General features: G+C 49.9%; 2 protein-coding genes across 8 annotated transcripts in view; one reads left to right on the forward strand and one right to left on the reverse strand.

The window, feature by feature from the left end:
* The window catches only part of HSF4 (heat shock transcription factor 4), a 27647-nt gene extending 16032 nt beyond the window's left edge, over positions 1–11615 (reverse strand). Inside the window, exons 1-4 of one of the 6 annotated variants that reach the window (XM_027750064.2) lie at positions 10653–10827; positions 6168–6313; positions 1345–1453; positions 191–318 (exon numbers count right to left, since the gene is read on the reverse strand). In XM_027750064.2, coding sequence (XP_027605865.1) covers positions 191–318; positions 1345–1375 — 159 coding nt within the window. In that variant the 5' untranslated portion in view covers positions 1376–1453; positions 6168–6313; positions 10653–10827. The other 5 variants (XM_027750066.2, XM_039382506.1, XM_039382508.1 and 2 more) reach the window with 5 other exon arrangements.
* Positions 9248–19485, forward strand: TRADD (TNFRSF1A associated via death domain). 2 transcript variants are annotated; one of them, XM_027750075.2, is made up of 5 exons: positions 9248–9348; positions 10604–10755; positions 12335–12612; positions 14235–14427; positions 15645–19485. In XM_027750075.2, exons 2-5 carry the CDS (start codon positions 10614–10616, stop codon positions 15950–15952), a joined length of 921 nt encoding a protein of 306 aa, XP_027605876.1. In that variant the 5' UTR covers positions 9248–9348; positions 10604–10613; the 3' UTR covers positions 15953–19485. The 2 variants fall into 2 exon arrangements, with proteins under 2 accessions (XP_027605876.1, XP_027605877.1); XM_027750076.2 differs by lacking the exon at positions 9248–9348 and adding an exon at positions 9520–9690.
* Positions 19486–21976: the final 2491 nt, after the last annotated feature.

Raw genomic sequence — 21976 nt, forward strand, 5'->3', positions numbered from 1 at the left:
AAAGTCTTGTGATACTGAGCAACAGAGCAAAAAAACACAGACAAAACTCTGCTGAAAGCCAAGCCCTGCACACCAAGAACCCCTGTCCCAGCTGCACATGTATGTGGAGAGGGCAGGAACAAGAGCACAGGGTGATCCTGAGTCACACTGAGCAGGAGCACATTCCCCCTGCCCACCCAGCACCCCTCACCTTCCTCTTGATGTGCTCCAGGAGGTGCTCGTGGCCCTGCAGGAAGCAGAGGTGCTGGAACTCGGTGTCGTCCCGCTCGGGCTTGACGAGCCCCCCCTGCTCGATGTTCACCACCTTCCTGAAGCCATCTGCACAGAGAGGACAGGCTGAAGGGCCACCAGGCCCTGGCACTCCCTCTGCCTCCCACACCCATCGCTTCTGAGGGCATTTCTGGTCACTCTCCACACTTTGAGCTGCTGGTGCTCAGGGCACAGTCGTGCCCCTCGCCACAGCTGGGCACGTTTTGGGGCCATGTCCACAAGAATCCCAAATGAGGGAGAGCCCTGTGCATCCCACTGCTGACAGCCACCCCTGCTGACAGCCCATGCCACAAAAGCCTTGCCACCATGGGCACCTTGGTCAACCAGGAGCCAAAATGCCAGCTTTTAGGGAATTTCCAGTTCAATTTGCAAGCCAAAGTGATTCAGAAGGTTTTTCAAAGGCACAGCCCATCATCAGGTGCCACTTCAGGAAAAAAGAGTCACATGCACATGTGGAAATCTGCTTTGAGTATTTCTCTGAAATCCTGGAAAGGTTTCTAAACTGTATTTAAGGACTGGCCTAAAATTTACAATAATGCTACTGCACAGTGAAATAGCAAAGCTAAAATTTGACTGAGGAACTTTGTAAATTACTCATTGAAAAAATTCCAAGAACTACCAGAAAATAGCTGTGTGTAATACAATCATGGTGTAGAAGTGGCTGAAAACTACCTAAAACTCCTTTAAGGGGTGAAAATGTCTGATCAGCAAGGCCAGGTTTGCAGGGAGAAGTGCTGTCCATTATTAGTTCAGGGATACAGCTGGTGAAATGGAAAAGCTCTGGGCACACAACCCTCAAAAGCAGCAGTTCCTTGGGGAGGTGTCACAGTATCAGGCTGCTGGAAAAGCTCCATATAGAATAAAGTGAAAAATAAATAATAATAGGTCATCAAATTGATGCAAGAGAAGCAGAACACCTGATGGCTGAAAGTTCTTAGCTCAGATCTTAAAATGTGATCTAACAGAAATTTCATGCTGGAATTCAAGGTCAATGAGACCTCAGCTTTCCCTCCACAGCTCTCTCCCACAGCTCCTGTGGCTCCCCCCTGCCTGCAGGGCCCCTGTGGCACTCACACATGTTCAGCTGCCGCACAAAGCTGGCCATGTTGTTGTGCTTGAAGTACTTGGGCAGCACCTCCTTGGCAAAGCGTCCTTGGTCGAACACGTGGAAGCTGGTGCCATTCTGCAAAGGAGACAAGGACAAAGGCAAAGTCAGAGCAGCAGCCCTGACCACGAGAGGGGCCCAGGAGGAATCCTACAGCAGGGGAGTCATTCTCTCTGAGTTGCCACCTGGAAGCTAAGAAGAGTGACAACAGCCCTCGGTGTGCTCCTTTCAGTTCTGGTGCAGTTCTGCTCAGTCCTCTACAGCTGCAGGTTTGACCTTTTCCCACCAAGCTCTGCCAGTGCTAAGTTGTGAGATGTGGATGTGAGAAAGAAACCACTGACCTGTGTCCAAATAGCTGGGAGTCTGTGATCATCCCCCCTTGTGTGGACCTCACAGAAAGACTCTGGAATCTTAAAAAGGCCTGGAAAGTAGGAATTGCCATTATAACTCCTCAATCTGCTTGTTCAGCTCTAACTCCAACCCATCTGCTGCAGAGCACAGCAGTCCCAGTGGGAGCACTGCTTGGAGACACGGCACAAGAAACACAGCAAGGCAAGAAACAAATCGTCTCTGAAGACACCACACGAATCCAGAAGCTCTGTGCACCTTTTCTTGATTATTTTTAAAAGTACGCAGCCACAAGGGCAACCCACAAAAAGTTGACAGTCATGCTTTGCCATCCAAACTAGCAACACACATGTTAACCAGACAAAGGATCCGTGTCTGGGGCTGCACTGCAAAGATCTGTGACTGCAAACCAAGGCAAACTGCCTGGGAGTGCTGTCAGAGACACACTGCAGGCCATGTGCTTTCCCTGCCTGGCCTTCTACCTGCTGCCAGCTCTGTCAGTGCAAAGACATCAGCAGATATGAGGGACCTCCCAGCTCAGCTGAGTTTTGAGGGACAGCTACCTAAAGACACCAAGGTCTGCACAGTGTTGGCAGGGAGGAGTCTGAGCCCAGCACCCCAGAGTCATCCTTCTGCTGAGTTCTGTGTCAGTACCAGCAGTCAGTGGTGTGGCAGCTCGGGGGGATCTCTCACAGAGGGCTGGGCTGTGACAGAGGACAGTGTTGAATCAGAGCCCTCAGGCTGTGTGCAGGAAGAGGATACCTGTGGTGTGTGGGTCCCACCACACCCCCACTACAGGGTCTGTAGCTGCACAGGTGAACTCAGGGCAGCCTGGAAACTTCTAAACAGGGAGTCAAGGCCAAGAGAAAGCTCAGTGACTGAAGAAGGGCTGGTGAGTGCCTGCAGCCTGCCCATGGCCACCAGGAAACAGCCGGCTGGCAAACCCTGCTGCCCGACTGGCTGCCGCTCCATTTCCATCCCCAGATGGTGCCAGTTCCCTCTGTGCTCGGGCTCATTTGGCAGCTCTGACAATTAACACCCACACACACACCACTTTGGGTCAGCTGCACTTCTTGGTCCTTGTTCCCTGCTGCAAACACTGACCATGACTGTGCCTCAGCAGTGCCACTGGACCATTCTGAGTGTCTCTCCTATCATTCCTTACCCCACCTAGCAGGACCAAAGGTTGGTTAAGGATACAGCTGTGCATCCCAGCTGGGTCCACTGATGGAAAATGAAGAGCACAAGGGTTTTCAGTACCTCAGCATCTCATTATGGCCTCTCTTGAGAGGTCATTCCTGTGAATTCAGGGCCACAGTGTTCTCAGAAGCTGGCACATCCAAAAAGTTCCTACAGCAAAGAGACTTCAGAGTTACTGTGTTCACAACGAACTGAGCATGTGCCAGCTTGTTCCCACACAGCAGCTGGGCCTTGTCTGTCTTACACAAGGTGGGAGAACCTTTGGAAGTCTTCTCTGCCCAAAGCAAAACTGACTCTGCAGCATGACAATCGTGGCAGACACTTATCAACTGCTTTTGACAGTCTCACCATGACAGACACCCGGTGCTCTAACCAGACAAGTGCTACTCCAGGAATTTGCCAGGAGTTCTTCCTAACTGCATCATCCATTTAAAGAGTTAATTGAATTACTTCTTGTCCTATCTACCACAGACACAGAGAGCAGACTTTTCCTTTCCACCTAACAGCCTTTAGTGTGTATATAAACCATTACTACATTTCCTCTCCATCTCTTCTTCATGTTAAGAAACAGTTCATAGGTCCTTATAAGTCCTATTTTCTACAAGTTCTGATTACATCCAGAAATCTTAGGCATGCACACAATCTCTCAGCTCCAACATCACTGATGTATAGAAGATAGGGGAAACATGGGAACCTGAAACAATGGGAAGTTTAAACATCTAAGAGCCTTACCAAAACCTCCAAGAATGAAGTTGTAGCCTATGTTAGATTGCAGGAAAGCAGGGCATGGTGGTGGTCAGTCAAAAATAACAATGTTCTAAGTGTAACAGAGAGGCGATTATTTGTACAGGTTAGAAAATCATTCCTAGTTTGAAAATCCTTATTTAAAACACACCATACCAAAACTTGGTGGTTCTCAGAGGTATGACCATGTAATACCAGCATCAAAGCACAGACAACAATGCAGCTCAAATCCTATCTCAAGTTTTGAGTGAAAAGTCTACTGGACACAAACACAGGACAGAAAGGCTGCTTTAGACCTTTTTTTTGCCCCTCCCCTTTACATCTGATTTTGTTATAGATTCTTCACATTGGAGAACAAGTTTATGCACACAGCTCATCTGATAACTCCATACTGAAAACAAATCATGTTATTTGCAGCAAGTCTCAGCCAGGTCAAAAGCACAATGTGGTGATATCAAAGTGCTGTCTGAAGGAAACAAATAAATCATTTTAATTCTGTGGTTGCACTTAGCATAGTAATGCCTCAGTGACATATAAGAAGCCAAAGCAAAGCAATCTATCCCTATGAAGCTGTACAGACAATATATACACACGTCACCACGACCATCACACAGACTCATTGAAAAATCAAGTAATGCACTTACAAAATGAGTGATTTAGGGTGCCAGTCTGAGATCTGTTTAAGCTCTAGGCTGGAATCTGAGATCTGAATACTATTTATCTGCTGCCTTCTCCCAAGACATTTGTGAAAGGCTGCTAAGAAACACACGTGAAATAATACAAACAGCATTGACGTTTTTTAAGGTCTTTGCACCTTCTCTAGAAAATTTTAGGGAGCAGCAGATTCAAACAAGGTGAAAAACCTCTCTCTCGAAGAGTCTGGAATTTTTAGAATGAAAATATTGGACACCTTTTAAAATGTTTCAAGTGAAGTGTGTAAATATTATTATTAAAACACTCCCAAAACTTTTGTCCCTTTGAAATAAAAAAGTCACAATATTGCAGGCAAATAATAGCAAGTATAGCTAAAAGGGCCCTAAATGAACTGCCTTGCACTCTCCCAGTGAGCTGGGCAGCATCTGCACAGCAAGGGGCAGCTGCTGGGCCAGGCACTGCTGGGCCAGGCACTGCTTGGGCTCTCCCTGGTGCTGCAGGCGCCAGTGACACCCCATATTCCCGGTACTCACAGAACTCCAGCAGATGAGATGGTTTGTTTCAGGATCTTCCACCAGCGTCCAGAGTTTCGTTAGGAAGGCTGGGACATTGCTGGAGTACCCATCCATCACCAGAGAGCTGGGGGAATCCTGCATAGCTCCTCAGTGCCCCAGCCCCACTAACCCCATGGCTGTGGCGCGCCCGCCTCCCCGCACGCGCCTGCGTCCCGCACGGACTGAGCCACCCAATTTTATCCCAGGCCAGTGGAAAGTAGGCGTCCAGGGAGTCACATCAGCAGTGCTGCTCGCACTCTTAAAAACTCAGCACAAAGCGATGGCATCACCAGCCCAGAGAACAAAGCAGAGAATGAAAGTGCACTGCAGCCGATCTCGGCGCGGTGAATAAACACGCAGCGTCATGCAAAGGGGGCACGTGCTGGGCACCTTCTGCTGGCAGGGGAGCAAAGTCACCGCAGGGAACCCACCTGCCCAGAGCCCGAGGGATGCCCAGGCACGGCAGGACCAGGTTTGTGAAGGCATCTGGATTGTTATTTTGGAATTTTCCTGTCCTAAGCTTTGGCTGGCATGGATGAACAAGGGCTGGCCAGGCCTCAGGGCTGTCAAAATTTTAAGCTGGTTTGGCCACAGATCCCATATTATATGTCAAGAGAAATTATCTATCTCTTGGGTGAGAAGAGAGGGTGCTAAAAACAGCTACATATAGAATCTAATATGCTTTTATTATCAATATAAATGCTTTAGGTAGCTCTAAATACATGCTCGCAGTGTAGCTTAATGCCAGGATCATTTCTACTCAGAAACTGCTCTTCAAATAACATAATAACACGTAAAATCAAAATTAAATTTTCCCGAGGTCCTTAGCAAAAACCTGCAAAGGCTAAGCTTGACATTCCTGCAAAAAAATGAAAGAGAGTTCTTCTCACCTGAAGCCTGCAGAGTCCCTTAAGACCAAACACCAAAGGAGTCAGGAGGTGAGAAGAATCAGTCACCAGAAGGACCCATTAGATAAGTAAGATACAGGATAAGGATAACAATTCAGTAACTTTTCTTTGCCATTTTCAAAAGGCAACTTGAAACGAGGTATCTAAGAATGGAACATTTCCCCTAGAGCCTGAATCATCAGCAGCAACTGAAAGAACTCAGCATAAACACAAATTTCTCTATTATATAAGCAGGTGTCAGTCATGCAAGATAACATCATCGCACAGAGAAGTCACAATGTCAGTAATGTCATAGCAGAGTGGTGTGTGGTTTGATATGCACTGGAAACAATGACCTGGTTCTTCCTGCAAAGATGCTGGGATATGGAAACCCACTGCTCTCACCCGAGCTCTGTGCAGGGGCCACCAGAGCGGGGAGGATCAGCTGCAGCCCATGGTCTGCACCCCGGGGCACTGGGCATCCACCTCCAGAAGAGAACAGAAGGTTTGCACAAGGAGTTCTTCTGGGATGCAGCTCCACAGCTTTGGAACTGCAGCAGACAAACAGAAGAGACACAGACACACATTAGGATCTATTTAACAAACCAAACCAATGCAACAGGACCACAGAGGAGGTAAAAAAAAAAAATCAAACTTGAAATTTCACCCAATTTTGAATTTGAACACAAAAACCAAGGAAAATCTGTTGGCCAGTTGTTTTACACAGTTTTCTTTGATCAATCCTAAGAACCTAAGTGATGCTTTTCAAGAGTTAAAGATGCCAGATCAAAGCTTTGGGGGCAAAAAAGGCCTTTTTTCCTACAGTGAGGTTTTGCTACCCTGAGTAATAAAAATGCAAGGGAATTTTCTAGTACTGCTGCACTGGTATTCAAAAAGCTGAGACAGATTTCTCAAACTGTGGGGGAAAAAACCTCTTTGCAAGCAGAAGCTCTGAACAGAAAACAGCCCCACATATCCATTTTTTACTGATAGTGCAACACAAGGCCTAGAGTAGAAAGCAGCAGCATAATGACAGTGGTCCTTGCCTGTGATGAGATGTTACAGTTTGGAAATAAAAACGTTTTATAACTGTGACTCCAGTTTGTAGAAACTGCATTTACACATCTGATATAAAAAGGGAAAAGTACATTTTGATCAACCTTCCCTGTGAACTACAATGCAGAAGAATAACCAACTGGAAAGAAGGCTGAGGTTCAGAGCATCAGACCATTTTTATCCATCTTCCAAAATGCGTTGCATCCATCTTTGAGATTTCTGCACAAACAAAACCACCACCATGACATATTTTTTCAGCCCTCTCATGACCAAACAAGGGATTTTTAGAAGCAAACCTTCCCCTTCCTAGACCAGCACTGGAGCATGGGCCAAGTCTCTTACTCTTTCTCTGAAATTCATGGCGTTCCCGCTTGCTTTGGAAGCCCCAGGTCTCAGAGTCACAGCATTATCTCAGCATCACAGGTCTCACTGAAATGAAAACCTGTGCATCCAGAGATCCTCAAAGCAGGGAAAGAGTTGAAAACCATGAAGCAAGTATGGAGCAGCGAGGCAGAAAGCATAACACAGAGAGGAACACAACTGCACAGTTTTGTAGAATATGAGGCTCTGAAGCATAACTGGTTATTCTGAGTGTGAACAGCACAACAGCTCTACTATCTTATCTGCCATCGTATCAGCCCCCTTCCACCCAGCAGGGCTCGAGCAGCCAAGTGACACGGTCCTGCTTCCTTCCTGGGAACTCAGCATTTTCTCTGACAATCACCTTGACTGCTCGGACCCTGCTTTTCTACTTTTAGCTGCTTTTAATACTCGCTCTAATACACGTTTGCCAAAATGTCAAACCAGGCAAAGGCCTTATGTGAGATCTCACGTGTTCAGCTCCTTTCATTTTATGATTTGTTTAAAGCCTTTGGAGCCATTAAGAAGGATCCTGAATCTCTTAGACAGCAAGAGTGCATTTTTAGCTGTGGTGGTTGCTTGGAAAAGCTGAAGAGTATGGCCTGAGCACAGGAAGGGAGGCAGAAGGGCAAAGTTAATAGTGTTAAAGCAGCTGAATGGGATTGGGTCAGCCAGAAACAGGGTTCATGGTCTCTGAGCACTGCAGGCTGGCCTGGGCCCCCCTTCAGAGCCCACCCCAGTGAGGACAGCAGGCTTGGGCCAACTTTACTTCCCAAGTGGGAAACAACAGGATAAAACTCTAAGTGCTCATTATCCCACCCCATGGGATGCTCCCTGAAAGCACATACTCAGCAAGGGTTAGCAGATGAGAAACTCAGGTCTCAACTACCCTTTTCTTTTTTATCCCCACAATATGCAGCAAACAGAGTAGCTTCAAGGAAAAAAACGTTCACAGGACACGGTTGGGTGGTGCTCCCCACAGCGACTCACCCTGTGGTTCCCAGTTTTGGGTTTTGTAGGGGAAGGTTGAGATGTCTGGGCTCATTTAAGCCCATCAGCCCTTAAATGCATGAACTTGCTTGCTTAAACTGTCAGCAAGTACCTGCCTGGCTTCCAGGAGCGCTGGCACTGCCAGGCCTGCTGACCCTGACAGGGTCTGTGGGTGCTGTTCTGACGCTTGTAAACCAGAGCACCCAGCAGAGCCAGCCTAGATTAACCCCTTCCCAGAGCTATTTCAATCACATTTTCCCTTTGGCAAACAAATTAAGTTTGTATTGTTAAAATACTACTATTGTAAAATAGCATCAAATGCATAGGTATTTTTAATCCTTTATAATGCTTCCTGCTTTTGTTTGAAGTTCAGGTCCCCAGGGAGTTTGCACAAATCACTGCCAAGCCAGAGGGACGATGGCAGCTTGCACAAAATCCGGCCCCAGGTCCATGCCAGCTTCTTGCCAGCTGGGGACAGACCAGGGGGCTGCAGTTACCCCTCTGCTCACAGGACACCTGTGCAAGGTAAATGCAGCCTGGGCAGGAGGCTGTGACCTGAGGTTGAGTAATGCAGACCCCAATCTTGCTTTGCTTGGCACCGGACCTCTCATGGACTCGGGAGAAGCTGGTCTATCCTCTCTCCCTGCCGGAGCTCTCCTCAGCAGCACCGCGGGGGCAGCGGAGCGGTGCCAGCCGGGCCCAGCCCCGCGTGTGTCCGCAGGGCTCCCATGGACCCCCTGCCTCCGACCCGATGGGCCGGGACAGACCCGCGGCCCCAGCCGTGGGCGGCTCTGCGGCCCCGTAGAGAAGCATTCCCGACCAGTGTCACACCCTCACCCACACGAGAGGCCGAGCACCAGGGCCGGGTGTGCGGCCCTGCGGGAGGACACCGGCAGGGCGGCCGGGCCAGCAGGAGGCTGAGGGGCCGGCGCGGTGCCGCGGCTGTCCCGGGCCGGGCCGATTCCCCTCCCTCAGCCCGGGCCCGGGCCGGGCCGATTCCCCTCCCTCAGCCCGGGCCCGGGCCGGGCCGATTCCCCTCCCTCAGCCCGGGCCCGGGCCGGGCCGATTCCCCTCCCTCAGCCCGGGCCCGGGCCGGGCCGATTCCCCTCCCTCAGCCCGGGCCCGGCGGGCGGTGCCGCTGGGGCGGAAGTGCCGGGGCCGAGGCCGAGCGCGGGACGAGGTAACGCCGGGCCCGGGGCTGCGGCGGGGCCGGGCCGGGCCGGGGGCGGGTGGGTCCCGCTGGGCCGGGCAGAGCCGGGCCGGGCCGGAGGGGCTGGGGCACACCCGGGGCACACCCGGGGCACACCAGGGGCACACCCGGGGCACACCAGGGACACACCCGGGGCCCCGCGGGCGGTACCGCCGAGGGCAGCGCTGCTCCAGCGCCTTGCCCGGGGACGGCGCGAGGCCGGGGCGGGCAGGGAGCGGCAGCGCCTGAGCCTGCCAGGAGTCGGCGAGAAGGGCAACAGCCATGGGCACAAACGAGACTTTCAGCCGGGGCTGGTGTTCTGACAGCACGAGGGTGCGGAGTGGGGACTGGGGCGGGCAGCGCTCACGGGGCTGCACAGTTCACCTGCTGGGATAACACTGCAGGGGCACGACAGCAAAGGGCACAAGCATAGCAGAGGAGTAGTCCTGAGTCACAGAATCACAGAACGGTTGGGGTTGGAAGGGACCGTTCAAGGCATAGTCCAGCCCCTCCGTGGTGGGCAGGGACATCTTCAACTTGACCAGGTTGCTCAGAACCCTGTCACACCTGACCTTGAATATTTTCAGGGATGGGGCACCCACTACCCCTCTGTGCAACCCTTGCCAGCGTTTCACCACCCTCATTGTAAAAAATTTCTTCCTGATATCTAGTCTAAATCTGCCATCTTTTAGTTTAAAACCATTAGCCCTTGTCCTATTTGTGTAGACTGTTCTGCTACGAGAGCTCTGGGCTCTGCAACATATCCTTTACTGAAGACAACCAGGGGACTGGGACCTCAGGCAGAATGCCTCTGCCAGCAGTAGGGCTTCAGTCCATGGGAAAGTGCCAGAACCAGGACTCCTGGAGCACCTCAACTGTGCATCTTCAGGGTTTGTCAGCTTGACTGGTCAGTCAGAGGCATGAGGACTGAAACTCTTGAGGACTGAAACTCTTTGCTTTGTAGTATATTTGGACTATGAAATGAATGGACTCCAGTGGAAAATGAAAGCAAAGCTTTGTGAGCTGCTGGTTTTGGGACACCATGTCCCTGCTGTCCCGTGCTTTGCAGAGTAACAGTAAACTCCTCAAAGGTTACACTTGCCTTAACAACATCAGCACTGCTCTAAGAAATAAGGGTGAATCCCCATAATTCCATCATGCCTGTGGCTCAGTGTTTGCTGTAAGCACTCCCCTGGCATCAGGCCATTTTCCCTATGGTCTCTCAGCTGGCTGTGTGATTTTGTAGGGTGCTGAAGATGGCAGGCAGCTCCAGTCCCTGGATTGGCAGTGCTTACCTGTTCCTCCAGTCGACGAGCAAGACCGTCGTTCTGCCGTCTCTCTACGAGAGCTCCCGGGAGAAGCCCGGTGTGTTCAGGGCACTGAAGCTGGCATTAGCAGGTATCTGTTCTCTCTCATCTCTTGGTGTGCTGCCTCCTCTCTTCACACAGTGCCACGCCTTTCTCTAATCTCACACTCATGGGCAGGGAAAGCTTGTCCTCACTGTTTAGGAAAGACAACAAAGTAGAGTAAGTTCAGCAGAGGTTCACCCTGTGAGGAGAGGCTGAGGGAGTTGGACCTGTTCAGCCCGGGGAAGAAAGGCTTCAGGGGACCTACCAAACAGCCTGCTGATACCTGTGGGGAGGGGGAGATGGAGAGGGAAATGAGAGGGAGACACCAGACAGAAGGACATGTCTTCCCCATGAAGACAGGCAGTTGCAAAGTCCTGTCTTTCGAGGTAGCTTTACAGCTTCTTGAACACTACTCTTACAGGTTTCCATGTCTGTGCAGCTTTTCCTCCTCATCCCTCTTATCCTGTTATGGCAGCTTTTGTTTAATAAGCACTCACAAAAAAAAAGTATGAAGGAAGAGATAAAAAGACACTTCTGGTCATCCACAGTGAATTAAAATGCCCCATGTCCCAGTTACACATCTGGTCCAAACTAGGCTTTCTGATGCAACCAGGACTCAGTAAACATGTAAAGCCACTGTTAGATGGCAGATCACTTGTCCTGCCTAGTGTGGAGCACACATTGTCCTCCAAGCATGGGATTGTTCTTACCTTGGGATTGTCCTCCATGCCATGATGTGTGGTTTAGCAGTACCTGAGGTAGTGCCAGTCTGAGCTGGTGCCTCCACACAGCCCTGTGTAATGACAGGCCAAGAGTTTGAGTCAGGTCTGGAAGCAGTACAGCAGCCTCCCATGGGCCTCTGCTGCAAAAAAAGAAAAACCACATACTTTGAACTGTCATCATCAGCATATAAAGTCACTGTGGAGACAAGATCAATGTTCACAGCTAATAAAAATTAAATTTTCCTGGGAAAAGGAAGCCTGGCAATTTCTGTTGTCCACATCGCTCCTGCTCCTCCTATAGTAATGTCAGAGGGTACATTCCTGGCTTCTCCTTGCTAAGATTTTACTGTGAATTAATCCTCTGTGCAAAAGACCTTAACAAGTCAAGGCCCAGTCTCAAGCAGCTTAATTCCTGTGGCTGGATCTGTCATTCACCAGCCAAAGTTACCTCTAGGCACAGACTGGAGAGGAAACACTGGGTCTCTTTCGAGGAACTTCATCACTGCATAAAACTCCAGTCACAAGGACTGAAGACTGAGTGAGCACTGAGCTGAACTGAGCTTTCATCTGTAAAACTTTCCTGTGCTACCAATTTAGCGTAACCATCTCAGCCCTGGAAATGGAACCTCAAATTTAAAACTTCCCCTAATAAACAGTGTTGATACAATTACCTGGGATGCAGTTCCATACATCTTCAGTTGGACACCATACTTCATGGAGATCCATGGTGGCAGCAAGAACTTAATCCTTCCCTCTTGGTTTTACGTGCAGGGTTTTCATCCCAGAGAACTTTGTCACAAAGAGAATTCAAAAGCTGCTCCATTGCAGGCTTGGTGGTGGATGGGAATGGGTCTGGGTGGGCTGTCTCATGCCTGGATAGTGACTCTGCTCACTTCTCCCTGCCAGACTCCACGGGCAGCATGAATGGTGTGGACATGCTGAAGGTGCACTGCAGCCACCCCCAGCTGATAGTGCAGCTCAAGTTCTGCAGGCAGGAGAACTGCCGCCGCTTCCTGCGCAGTTACCGCGACGGAGCGCTCCAGAAGGCCCTCCAGAATCACCTCCAGCTCTCCTTGGCCATGACCACAGTGCCTCTGGAAATGGAGCTGAAGACTGGCAGTGAGCACCTTGACAACATGCTGAAGGATGAGGATCGTTGCCTGGAGTGCATCTACAGAGAAAAGGTGAATGGGAGGGGAGGGAAGGCAGGCAGCAATGAGGAGTGGTGGCACAGGGCTTGTGAAGGTGGCTGCAGATATTGTTCTGATGCAGCATGTTGGGTTGACAAACTTCTTCCTTTAGTTCTCAGCTGTAATGTGGAGAAACAGCTCTGCCCTTTCCCAGAAAAGAGCCGTGCACTTTTGCAGAAGGGCAGTAGCATTCCCTAAAACATCCTACAGAGATCCTGCTGAATCCCCACTGTGGCTCCTGTGTGTAACAGCATGGTGTTATCCCCACTAAGATGAGGAATGCTAGAGGGTGCAGCTGAGAGCACAGCTGTGCCTGGTACAGCTGTGAGGGGGCACAGAGGACAGCACTGCTCAGCACCTTCCTGCCCTGCCTCTCACACCCCCTGCTCCCAGAGCAGCCACGGCAACTGCACCTAGAAATGAGTGTGAGTGCAAACACTGGGCACATCACACCAACCCCCTGGGACAGAGTGGGGACACACAGCACCTACTGCCAGCACAGCTGCCTGCCCTGCTGAAGGCAACATCTCTCAGAGCCCACATCACACACTTGGGCACTGGCACTCTAGTCCTGCCTGCAAGAACTGTGAGGTCGTGTCATCTCACCACAAAAGCAAGGCACCTGACATGATTAAACTCATCACCTTCCTTTTTTTCCATCTGGAACTATAGCTCTGGCTCCTCTAGAAGGTCCTGAGAAATAGGTAGTCACCATGTATTCAGGAAGATAAGCACACGAGCAAGTTTTGCCAGGTTGCTTCTCTGCAAGCAGAGAATGAGACTCAAACCTTTGATCCCTGGACCAAACACGTGTTATCCCATACCCTGTCAGCTTTGGCTTGCTGCTCCCTCCCTCTGCTGAACTAGCTGACTGGACAAAAGAGATGGGCTTATTCTCAGTTCCCCAAAAGTGTCTGTCTCAGTCTGACCCCACCTAACAGGCCACAGTCAGAAAGATGGCAGTGGGGCCCAGCTGTCAGCAGCTGAGGGCAGTGCTGGGACCTGCTGCACATGATGAACTAGTGGTTAGCTCTGACTGAGTCAGAGTACTCACCAGGTTTGACTCTTCTCATGTGCTTTGCCTTCTTTACTCCTTTCCCCATTACCTGCTTTTTGGAGGTCAGACTAGTTTTCCCTTGGTTAGTGAGAAAAACTGGCTTGGCAAGGACCCAGGAACAACAAACCTTAGGGAACAGAGGGACAGAGACAGAAGCAGGAGCTGCCTGCTTTGGTGGCCATGAGCATTGGATCAAGTCACCCTGTTCTGTGGGTCTGACCCTCATGGAGTTTGGAGGAGCCTTGCTGCCTATAGTGCACCCTAATTCTTGCAGAAGGCTATTGAAAATAAGCAGTTTTGTGCAACTTGTAAACACTGCACAGGAGAAACCCAGGAGGGGAGATGGTCTGTGTCATATCACATTACAGATTCAAATTCACACATTAACAGCCAGAGCTCCATCAGACTGTCTCATTTAGCTGGCTTACAGCTCATGCTGTGGCTATCTCATCACTCCCCTCTTGACACCATCATCTTAAGCTGCACCTTCTGGCTAAGTACCCAGAGCTTTGCAGGAGGGTGCCCCTGGCAGGAGTCCCTGAGGGTGTTTGCATTGCAGCCTGACCGCCTGCGCGATGAGGAGCTCACGGAGCTGGAGGAACACCTCAAGAGCCTGACTGTCCACCAGAGCACCACCAACAACGTGGCTATAAAAGACTGTGCACCTCTCAAGTCCCCATCTCTGCCTTATCCTTCTCCAGGCAGCTCCCTTCCCCCACCAGGCACCTTCATCTTTCAGGGACAGCAGTTTGGTGAGTAGTTAGAACTAACCAAGAGAACCCTTGGTCTTCCTTGCCTCACAGCCTGAGGGAGGATTAGCATGACTGCACATTGGGGGTCTACCTCAGATAAATCAAGGATTTCCCAGCATCCCATAAGGAAGGAATTATAATGGTCCTAAAATATTGTCATAGTGCTTCAGATCAGGCCTCAACCTGTTTTCTTTTCTGGGGTGGCACAAAACCAGATGCTTCAGAGTCTGTGTCCCTTCCAGGTTCCCCACATTTTAAAATTGATACTGAAAGGAAGAATATGTTTTTCTCTTCCTCCATGTCACTGGCTGAGGTGAGTTAATAGCATAGGTTGGATTAGACTGTGGAGATTACTATGGACACCCTCAGCCCTGCTTTTAGACAGGACTGATTTGTCCAGGCTCCCTGCAGTATACCAGCTGCCCCTGGGGTCTGTCCCTACAGAGAGCTTTCAGACAGTCTCACATAGCAATGGTAGCTTGGATCAGCTAGATCACTTCTGAGCTGTGTGCAGGCTCCAGTGCTAAACAGCTGAGGAGAGAGCTCTCGTCTAGGTTTCAGTATTTGGAGGATACTTAGGTAGAGAACAGGAGACTTGGACTTACCAAGTTGCTTTTGAAAGGCTAAAACAAATGAAGAAGATGTCCATCAGGAAAAAAAAGAGCTCTGGCAAACAACAGCACAGTCCTGGGGGAGAAACAAGAAAAAGAAAAAAGGCATTGCCAAGCTTGCAGGGTAGGGGCAAGCCCAGATGCTCTGATGATGTTGTGGGAGGATTTCAATAAGGGAACAGCATGAGCAAGGCAAGAAGCTCAGAGGTGCCAGGGCACATGGCTGTGAGCAGGTAATTGTGTCACCACGTGCTACAGGTTTGCCCCCCGAGGCACCACAGCACCCTGGGGGCTGGCAGAGTGTGGAGAACTGAGATGTGCAGCTGATGCACGGTGAGCAGGGAGGCTTAACTCCTGCTGGATTTCCCTTTCCAGTGGTGGGGGAACTGCTCCCAGCAGGACAGTCCTTTTTACTTCACTGCCCCAACCTCAGAGTGCTGAGACACCAGAGGACAGGCAGAGCAGCTTCACAGCAGTGTAATAATGTGCTGTGGACACTGAACAGCTTCCCTGCTCCACAGAACACTGACCAAACCTTGGACCAGCCCAAGCTGCATCACATCAGCCATGAAAGCTCTGTGTTTACCTGCCCTCTGTCCCTTTCAGACAACAGAACAATCACCCTGGATGACCACCAGAAATTTGCCAAGCTCGTGTCCAAGAAGTGGAAGCAGGTGGGTCGCTCTTTGCAGAAGAGCTGCCGGGCCCTGCGTGATCCTGTCATTGACAACCTGGCCCTGGAGTACGAGCGAGAGGGACTCTATGAACAGGCCTATCAGCTGCTCCTCAAGTTCATCCAGTCAGAGGGCAAGAAGGCCACAATAGCACGGCTGATCACAGCCCTGGAAGAAAACGGTCTCATCAGCTTGGCTGAGGAGCTCCTGGGCCTCCACTCCAACGAGGACTGCTCCTAGAGCCCGAAGGGCAGTGCCATTGCTAAGGGCTTTCCTGCTTTAGCTACTGTGTGAAACTGCTGCCAGTTTCTGGGAATGCGAAGCCCTGAAAATCACCACAGGTTTCCATCTAGGTTGGAATGTCCAGGGGAGAGGCTCTGTGCTCACAGAAGCCAGCATGGACCTCTTACCTTCCCTATTTCGTTGTGTTTCCAGAAGTCAGCACTATCTTCCTGTGAACTGGTGAGAGGCTTCCAGCCTGACTTCCTTCAGGACTGTCCAGGGAAGCAGCCAGACAGAGAGCCCTAGGGGAGAGTGGGGGAGAGGAGAAAAGCAAGCAAGGAATCTCAGAGAATTTTTCTGGGAAGTAGACAATGCCACTGTTTCTCAGGCTGTGTCTCAGGGCCATCACCTGGGGAGCTGCAATATATTTTTTATATTGAAGACATTTGTGCCCTCAGGCATGACATCAAGGAAAGACAGAGGGGAAATTAAGGAAAAGTCTATTTTATATTATTTTCCTTTTCTGTTTGAAAAATATCTGTGGCAAGTGCACCTGTCCTGCCCTGCTCTATTATAGCTCCTTCCCACACTCACCACCTGAAGGTTTCCCTTCCAGCTGGAACAGCCATAATCTTCCACAGGGCACAAGACTGCTGCTGTGGAACAAATTCCAGGCACTGAACGAGCAGTGTGGACAAACTCAAATTCAGACAACGATTCTCAGCTTCCCCTGGTCTGTGGTGGACAGTGATACATTGAGCACATTGTGCTCAGCTCCTGCCTGGCAGCTGAGGGAGCCTCAGCTGTGGAGAGCAGTCTCCTGGTCAGTGAGTGACCATCGTGGGTTGGAGCTGCTGCTCCAAGGTGTGTCCCAGCAGGGAGGGCCATCCTGACCCCACAGAGCTGAGCAACCCCCTGGCCAGGGGCTGCTCCTGCCTTCACTCCCTTCTCACCTTCCCACCCTGGGCCTGCTGAGCTCTCTGGAGGGGCAGCTCACACCCACATCCCACGGGATCTGCACAGAGCCTTTCCCTGAGCAGCAGCTGCTGCACCTGGATTTACCTGCACTGATTTTTAGGGTAAAAGTGGCTGAAGAGACAAATCTCCCAAATCCCAGGGCTGACTCCTGCTCTCAGTTCCCGTGGGAGAAGCTGAGTGTCCCCTGGTGTGGCTGAGCAGGCTACACCTCTGCCCATAACAAAGCACAGAGCAACAAGTGTCCAGCATGACATGGGTCCTGTGAGGCACAACAGCAGCTGGATTACCTTTGACATATTCCCAAGGCTTTCCTGATAGTTTTTTACTAATCCTTTTCAATTAATTCTCTCTCTTTTTGCCCTTCCCACTTGTGGGAATAGCCAGTGGGCTGTGGAAGCTGTTTCAGCTGCAGAGGGTGGCTCTGGCTGCACACATAAAGCCTGTGTGCACGGGTGACTATCAGGCTGCTGGCAGTCATGGTAGGACCAGCTTCCAGTCAGGCCCTGATGGCCTTTTAAACCACATCTCACATCTTAATCCTTCCCTGGAGTCAAAGCTGTAATTCAGTAAGAAGGAATGCAACCTCAGGTTCAGGTGTGGGCCCAGACCTGAGCTCCTGGGGCTGGAGCTGCTCCCTCAGCTTCTGCTGAAGTGGAGACCTGGCTGAGCAGGATTTAGGTGTCCAGCTTCTACCCAGGTGGGATCCACATGCCTCAGGTGAGATGAGCATCACGTCCCTCAGTATAAGCCTGAGAAACCTCACTTGTTCTCTGCAGATTTTGAACCCCCAAGGTTCCATACACAATCAGGAAGGGGCTGGTGGGGGTTAAGGATGGGGAAGATGTTTTCAGGGTGTATCTGCTTCTGTCTTGCCCTTAGCTTCAAAGGAAGCAGGACTTTATGCAGGCACCATCTCTGCAAAGACTGTGGCTTTTGTCAGTGCCACTGCAGTCTCATCTCCTCCACTCCTGCTCCACATCCTACCCTCTCCCTTCCACTAATACCAATGCTCTTCCCAAAATGCAGCAATTACCTCTGTGACAGTTTTGCTTTTGGGACCAGCAGTGATGCTGACCTTAGTTAATTTAGGCTGCTGTGGAACCATGCCTCAAAGCATTTAGCTTTCCTGCCAGATCCCAACTGGGGAACTCTGTTTGGCAGCAACCCACCTGACAAATGGTATTTCAAAAAATTTTAAAAATCAGAAACTGGGAAATTACTTCAACAGCAAGAGGGTTTGCTCTTGATTTTGCAGAAATAATTTTTTAAAGAAGACAAGGTCATATGCATAGCCTGCTGTCTTATTTGTAATAAGTTTTTCTAAGCTCTCAGACTAGGTATTCATGTACACAACTTTCACATAAGGCAGCCTCTGAGTAGTGAGAATTACTAGTTTTTGTAGTACCTGTTAATGCTTAAAATGAGAAAGTTGTATTATTCAGCATCTCCTTCAAGTCCAGAGAACTTCTTTGCAGCCATTACTGTTTTACAGAGCACTAAGCCTGAATGCTTTCCCCTGGCTGCAGGCACTGTGCACTGTCCCTCTCTGCCAGCACTGGCATGGGTATTGCCTCTTACTCACACATTCCCTCTCAAAAGTGCCATTAAGTGCTGGAGCCTCTGGCAACCTTTGTGGAATATCATCATCTTTAACAGCATTCACAGGTGCCTTCATTGCAGAGACTTGCAGGAAAAGGGTTTTCCAGGGATATTCCATGGTGGAATTAAGTGCATTGCATGTTTTAGGACCATAGCAGTGGCTGTTTCATACCTGCTTTTCCATGATCAGTCATCAGCATCAGGTGCAATGAAAACTTCAGTTCTGGTCTCAAGTGGACTCCTTCCTGCTGAAAGAGTAGCTTTTGTTAGTATTATCTGGCACAGAAATAGATAGAAACAACTTTCCCAGAGGCCTTAGAATGAAAGTTGGATGGTCAGTTGGATGGTGAGGACAGGATGTCATTTGCCCTGGTGTGGCATTTGGCTGGAGCTCCACTCTGAGTTTACTTCTGCTTTACCCAGAAGATTTTCCAGCGGTTTTACACCACTGTGCAAACACAAGGGAACTCTTATCACACAGGGAAGGGAGAAGCACTCACAAAGGAAAAACCCTTAGCAGAGATTGCTGAAGAAACTGGGGGCATGTCCTTACCTTGGGCAGCAATGCAGTGAGTGGGGTGCAGGGAGTGAGATGTTGGGGACACTTGGTGACACACCTGGCACTGGGGAAATAAAGATATTTTCGGGGGGGTGGTGGTGTTTCAGAATCAAACACAATATTAAAAGCAAATAAAGGTGCTAATCAGTTGCATATAAGACCTGAAATAGATAAAATATAAAACAGAAAAAAACCAGCCCAAAATGTGCTTAGAGGAAGGGATCCAAGAGGGCTTTTTTTTGTGGTGCAGATTGTTTTTGTAGTTTTAACCATGTTTCAGATTTGAAGGAGGCTCCTTTCAGTCTGCCAGAAGGAATAAAAGATCCATCCAAAGGAGAATTTGAATGATTTGTTTTGGCATAGCTGAGCTACAGTGCTCAAACAGATGATAATAAAGAAGAGAGTGAAAGTTAAATGCTCACCAGATATACTTCGACATGAGGCATCTGATAGAGGCAAACCTGTCAGGATACCCTGATATGAAATTGTCTCAGAGGAAAATACCTCTTTATTTCCCATTCATTTCAAACCTGGGTTTGGCACTGAGAAGTTGTCCTGGGTCACTGTGTCACCTCCCACCTGCAGTTCCAAAGGGAGCCACCTCCAAGTCACACCCCTGCACTTTGAAACCAAAAGCAAGTATGCACAGCAATGAGGAGCCTCACTTAAATTCACTTACATCGATGATTTAGCTTAACTGAAAATTCTGGTGTAGCCATGAACCCCTGGTATTGTACACCTTGAACTGAGGAGGAACTAGAACAGGAGTCAAGAGGGTTTTGTGAGTGTAACCCACACACTGGAGTGTGTGCAGGACACTGGTGAGATCCTTGGCTTTACACCAGACAAGGTCTGCCCTTGTCGTTTGTATGGAGATGGACTCAGACAGTGAAGCAATTTAAGGCCTAGAGTCAAAAATTATATATTATTGTCTTCTGTGGATTGAATTTTAGTCACTGAAGGGATCTGGCCATACATCTTTAACTGAAACCTGATGTGTGATCGAAGTCTCTTAGTTGTCAGTGGAAAATCACTTGCAGATCTTCTAATTCCAAATTCCCATGATATTCAGCATCAGATCTGGATCAGCCATCTACAGCTATGGACTGCAATGCCATGTATCCTTGGGTCTAGGACATTTTACCTCCAAGGAATTGTCTTTTATAGAAAAAAAAACACTGGTATATTTTTTCTCTATTCTTTTTTATAAATAAATACATACTTTTGATGACAGATGCCTCGGAGACTTTCATTGAACACTCAGGGCAGGAGGAAGAAGGGGGTTCACTGCAGTTCTGGCCACGCTGGCGATCCCCAGCTCTCGGAGGAACATCCAGCCTGAGGCTCTGGATGCACAGCAGGGTCCTGCCCAAAGTCAGATGTTCCTCCTGACACCCCAAGGGTGCCCCACCTGCAAGGGGATGGCTCTGGCTGCAGGTCAAAACCAAGCCAAGCTACCCTGTTTGTTCAGCTTCCAGTTACTGCTCTGATGAGCCTGTTCTTAGCAACCATGCCCAGAAGGGGAGGTTTCTCCCAGCCCTGGTACCTGGCAGAGCTCCCTGTGCTCCTTTCAGTGCTGCTGAGGTACCTGGGGCTCCTCTGAGGCCACGGCCCCACTGCAAAGCCAAGTGCCTCGCTGGTACTGAGCTTGGCCACAGGGCTGCCTGCTCCCTAGGTGGGGAGCTTGGACCTGGAATCTCCAGCAGCTTTACACAGGAAGCCACTGGCTGACCTGACAGCTGAATCCAGGGAAATTCCTTTTGCCATGAACTCGAGCAGAGCTGTATTTCACCCTGAATCACTTAAATCTCAAACACCATTTGAAAATCACAAGATCAGCCCTTCTTTATCCACCACAAAGCTGTATTTCCCAACTGCCTGGCTTGATGCCTGCAGGAATACAGTGACAGGGAGCAGGGCTCTGCCCTACAGCAGCTGGAAGGACACACCAGCCCGGGGTCAACAGGGCTGACCTGATAGGGTCAGCAAGACCACTGACCCAGCCTGGTGACACAGTGACACAGCACGGGACAGACCAGGGGCACCTCTGCTGGGAGTGAGAAGAATAAACCAGTTGTGCATCAGTGCCCAGGGAACAAGGTCCAGGTGAGACAACCAGCACGTAGAAGCACCCATGGAGAAGCTGCTCCACCTCCCAAGCTGCTTGCACGACTCTCCAAGCCACAGCAGCCACAAAGGCACCACACATCAAGGAAAGCCTCTGTTTTCACTCTCACCCCATGGGAGCAAGTGAAAAGGGGAGCAGGCCTCAAAACCTGGGTGGGGGATCATGGAGGAAATACCTGCTGTGAGTCCCTGATGGTTTAGGGAGCTGTCTCCTCCCTCCACAGCCAGTCCCTCCCAGCGAAGGCAGACACCAACCTACTGTTTGTGACCATCATCTGCATCCTTACAGAGGAGGGATGAAAGATACCCTGGGGCTGCTGCTGCAAAGAAAAAGGATAGAGGTACCTTGGGCTGGCACAGGGAAAGTGTGAATCTGAACATCTCTGACTGAGGTTTCTGATGAGCTGAGCAGCTCAGGGAGTCACTGAGGTCCAGCTGCTGATCACCACCAAAGGGCTTTCCCAGCCTGCAGCCCCTCAGTGCAGGGCCCGAGGGTGTCTCACCAGGAACCCGCCCTTCCCCATGACACTGTGTTCAGCAAAGCAAAACGTTGGAGCTGAAATCAAAAATACCTCAAAAAAGCACAGATGCTGACAAAAAGAGATTTTTACATTTTGTTTAAAAAACAGTCGGTTGTTGTGAAAACAACAGAGTAAATCAAAACCTGCCTTTATGAAAAGTTCACTGTACACAAAAAACTTTGCTTTTTTAAGAGGCCGTGGTCTGGGCAGTCTCCAGATGCTTGGCCTCTGTGAGAGGAATGAGGGTCATTGTTTATA

This window comes from Pipra filicauda, unplaced genomic scaffold (assembly GCF_003945595.2).
Source record: "Pipra filicauda isolate LSUMZ 115617 unplaced genomic scaffold, ASM394559v2 scaffold273_size1055052_pilon, whole genome shotgun sequence".
Taxonomy (NCBI): Eukaryota; Metazoa; Chordata; class Aves; order Passeriformes; family Pipridae; genus Pipra; species Pipra filicauda.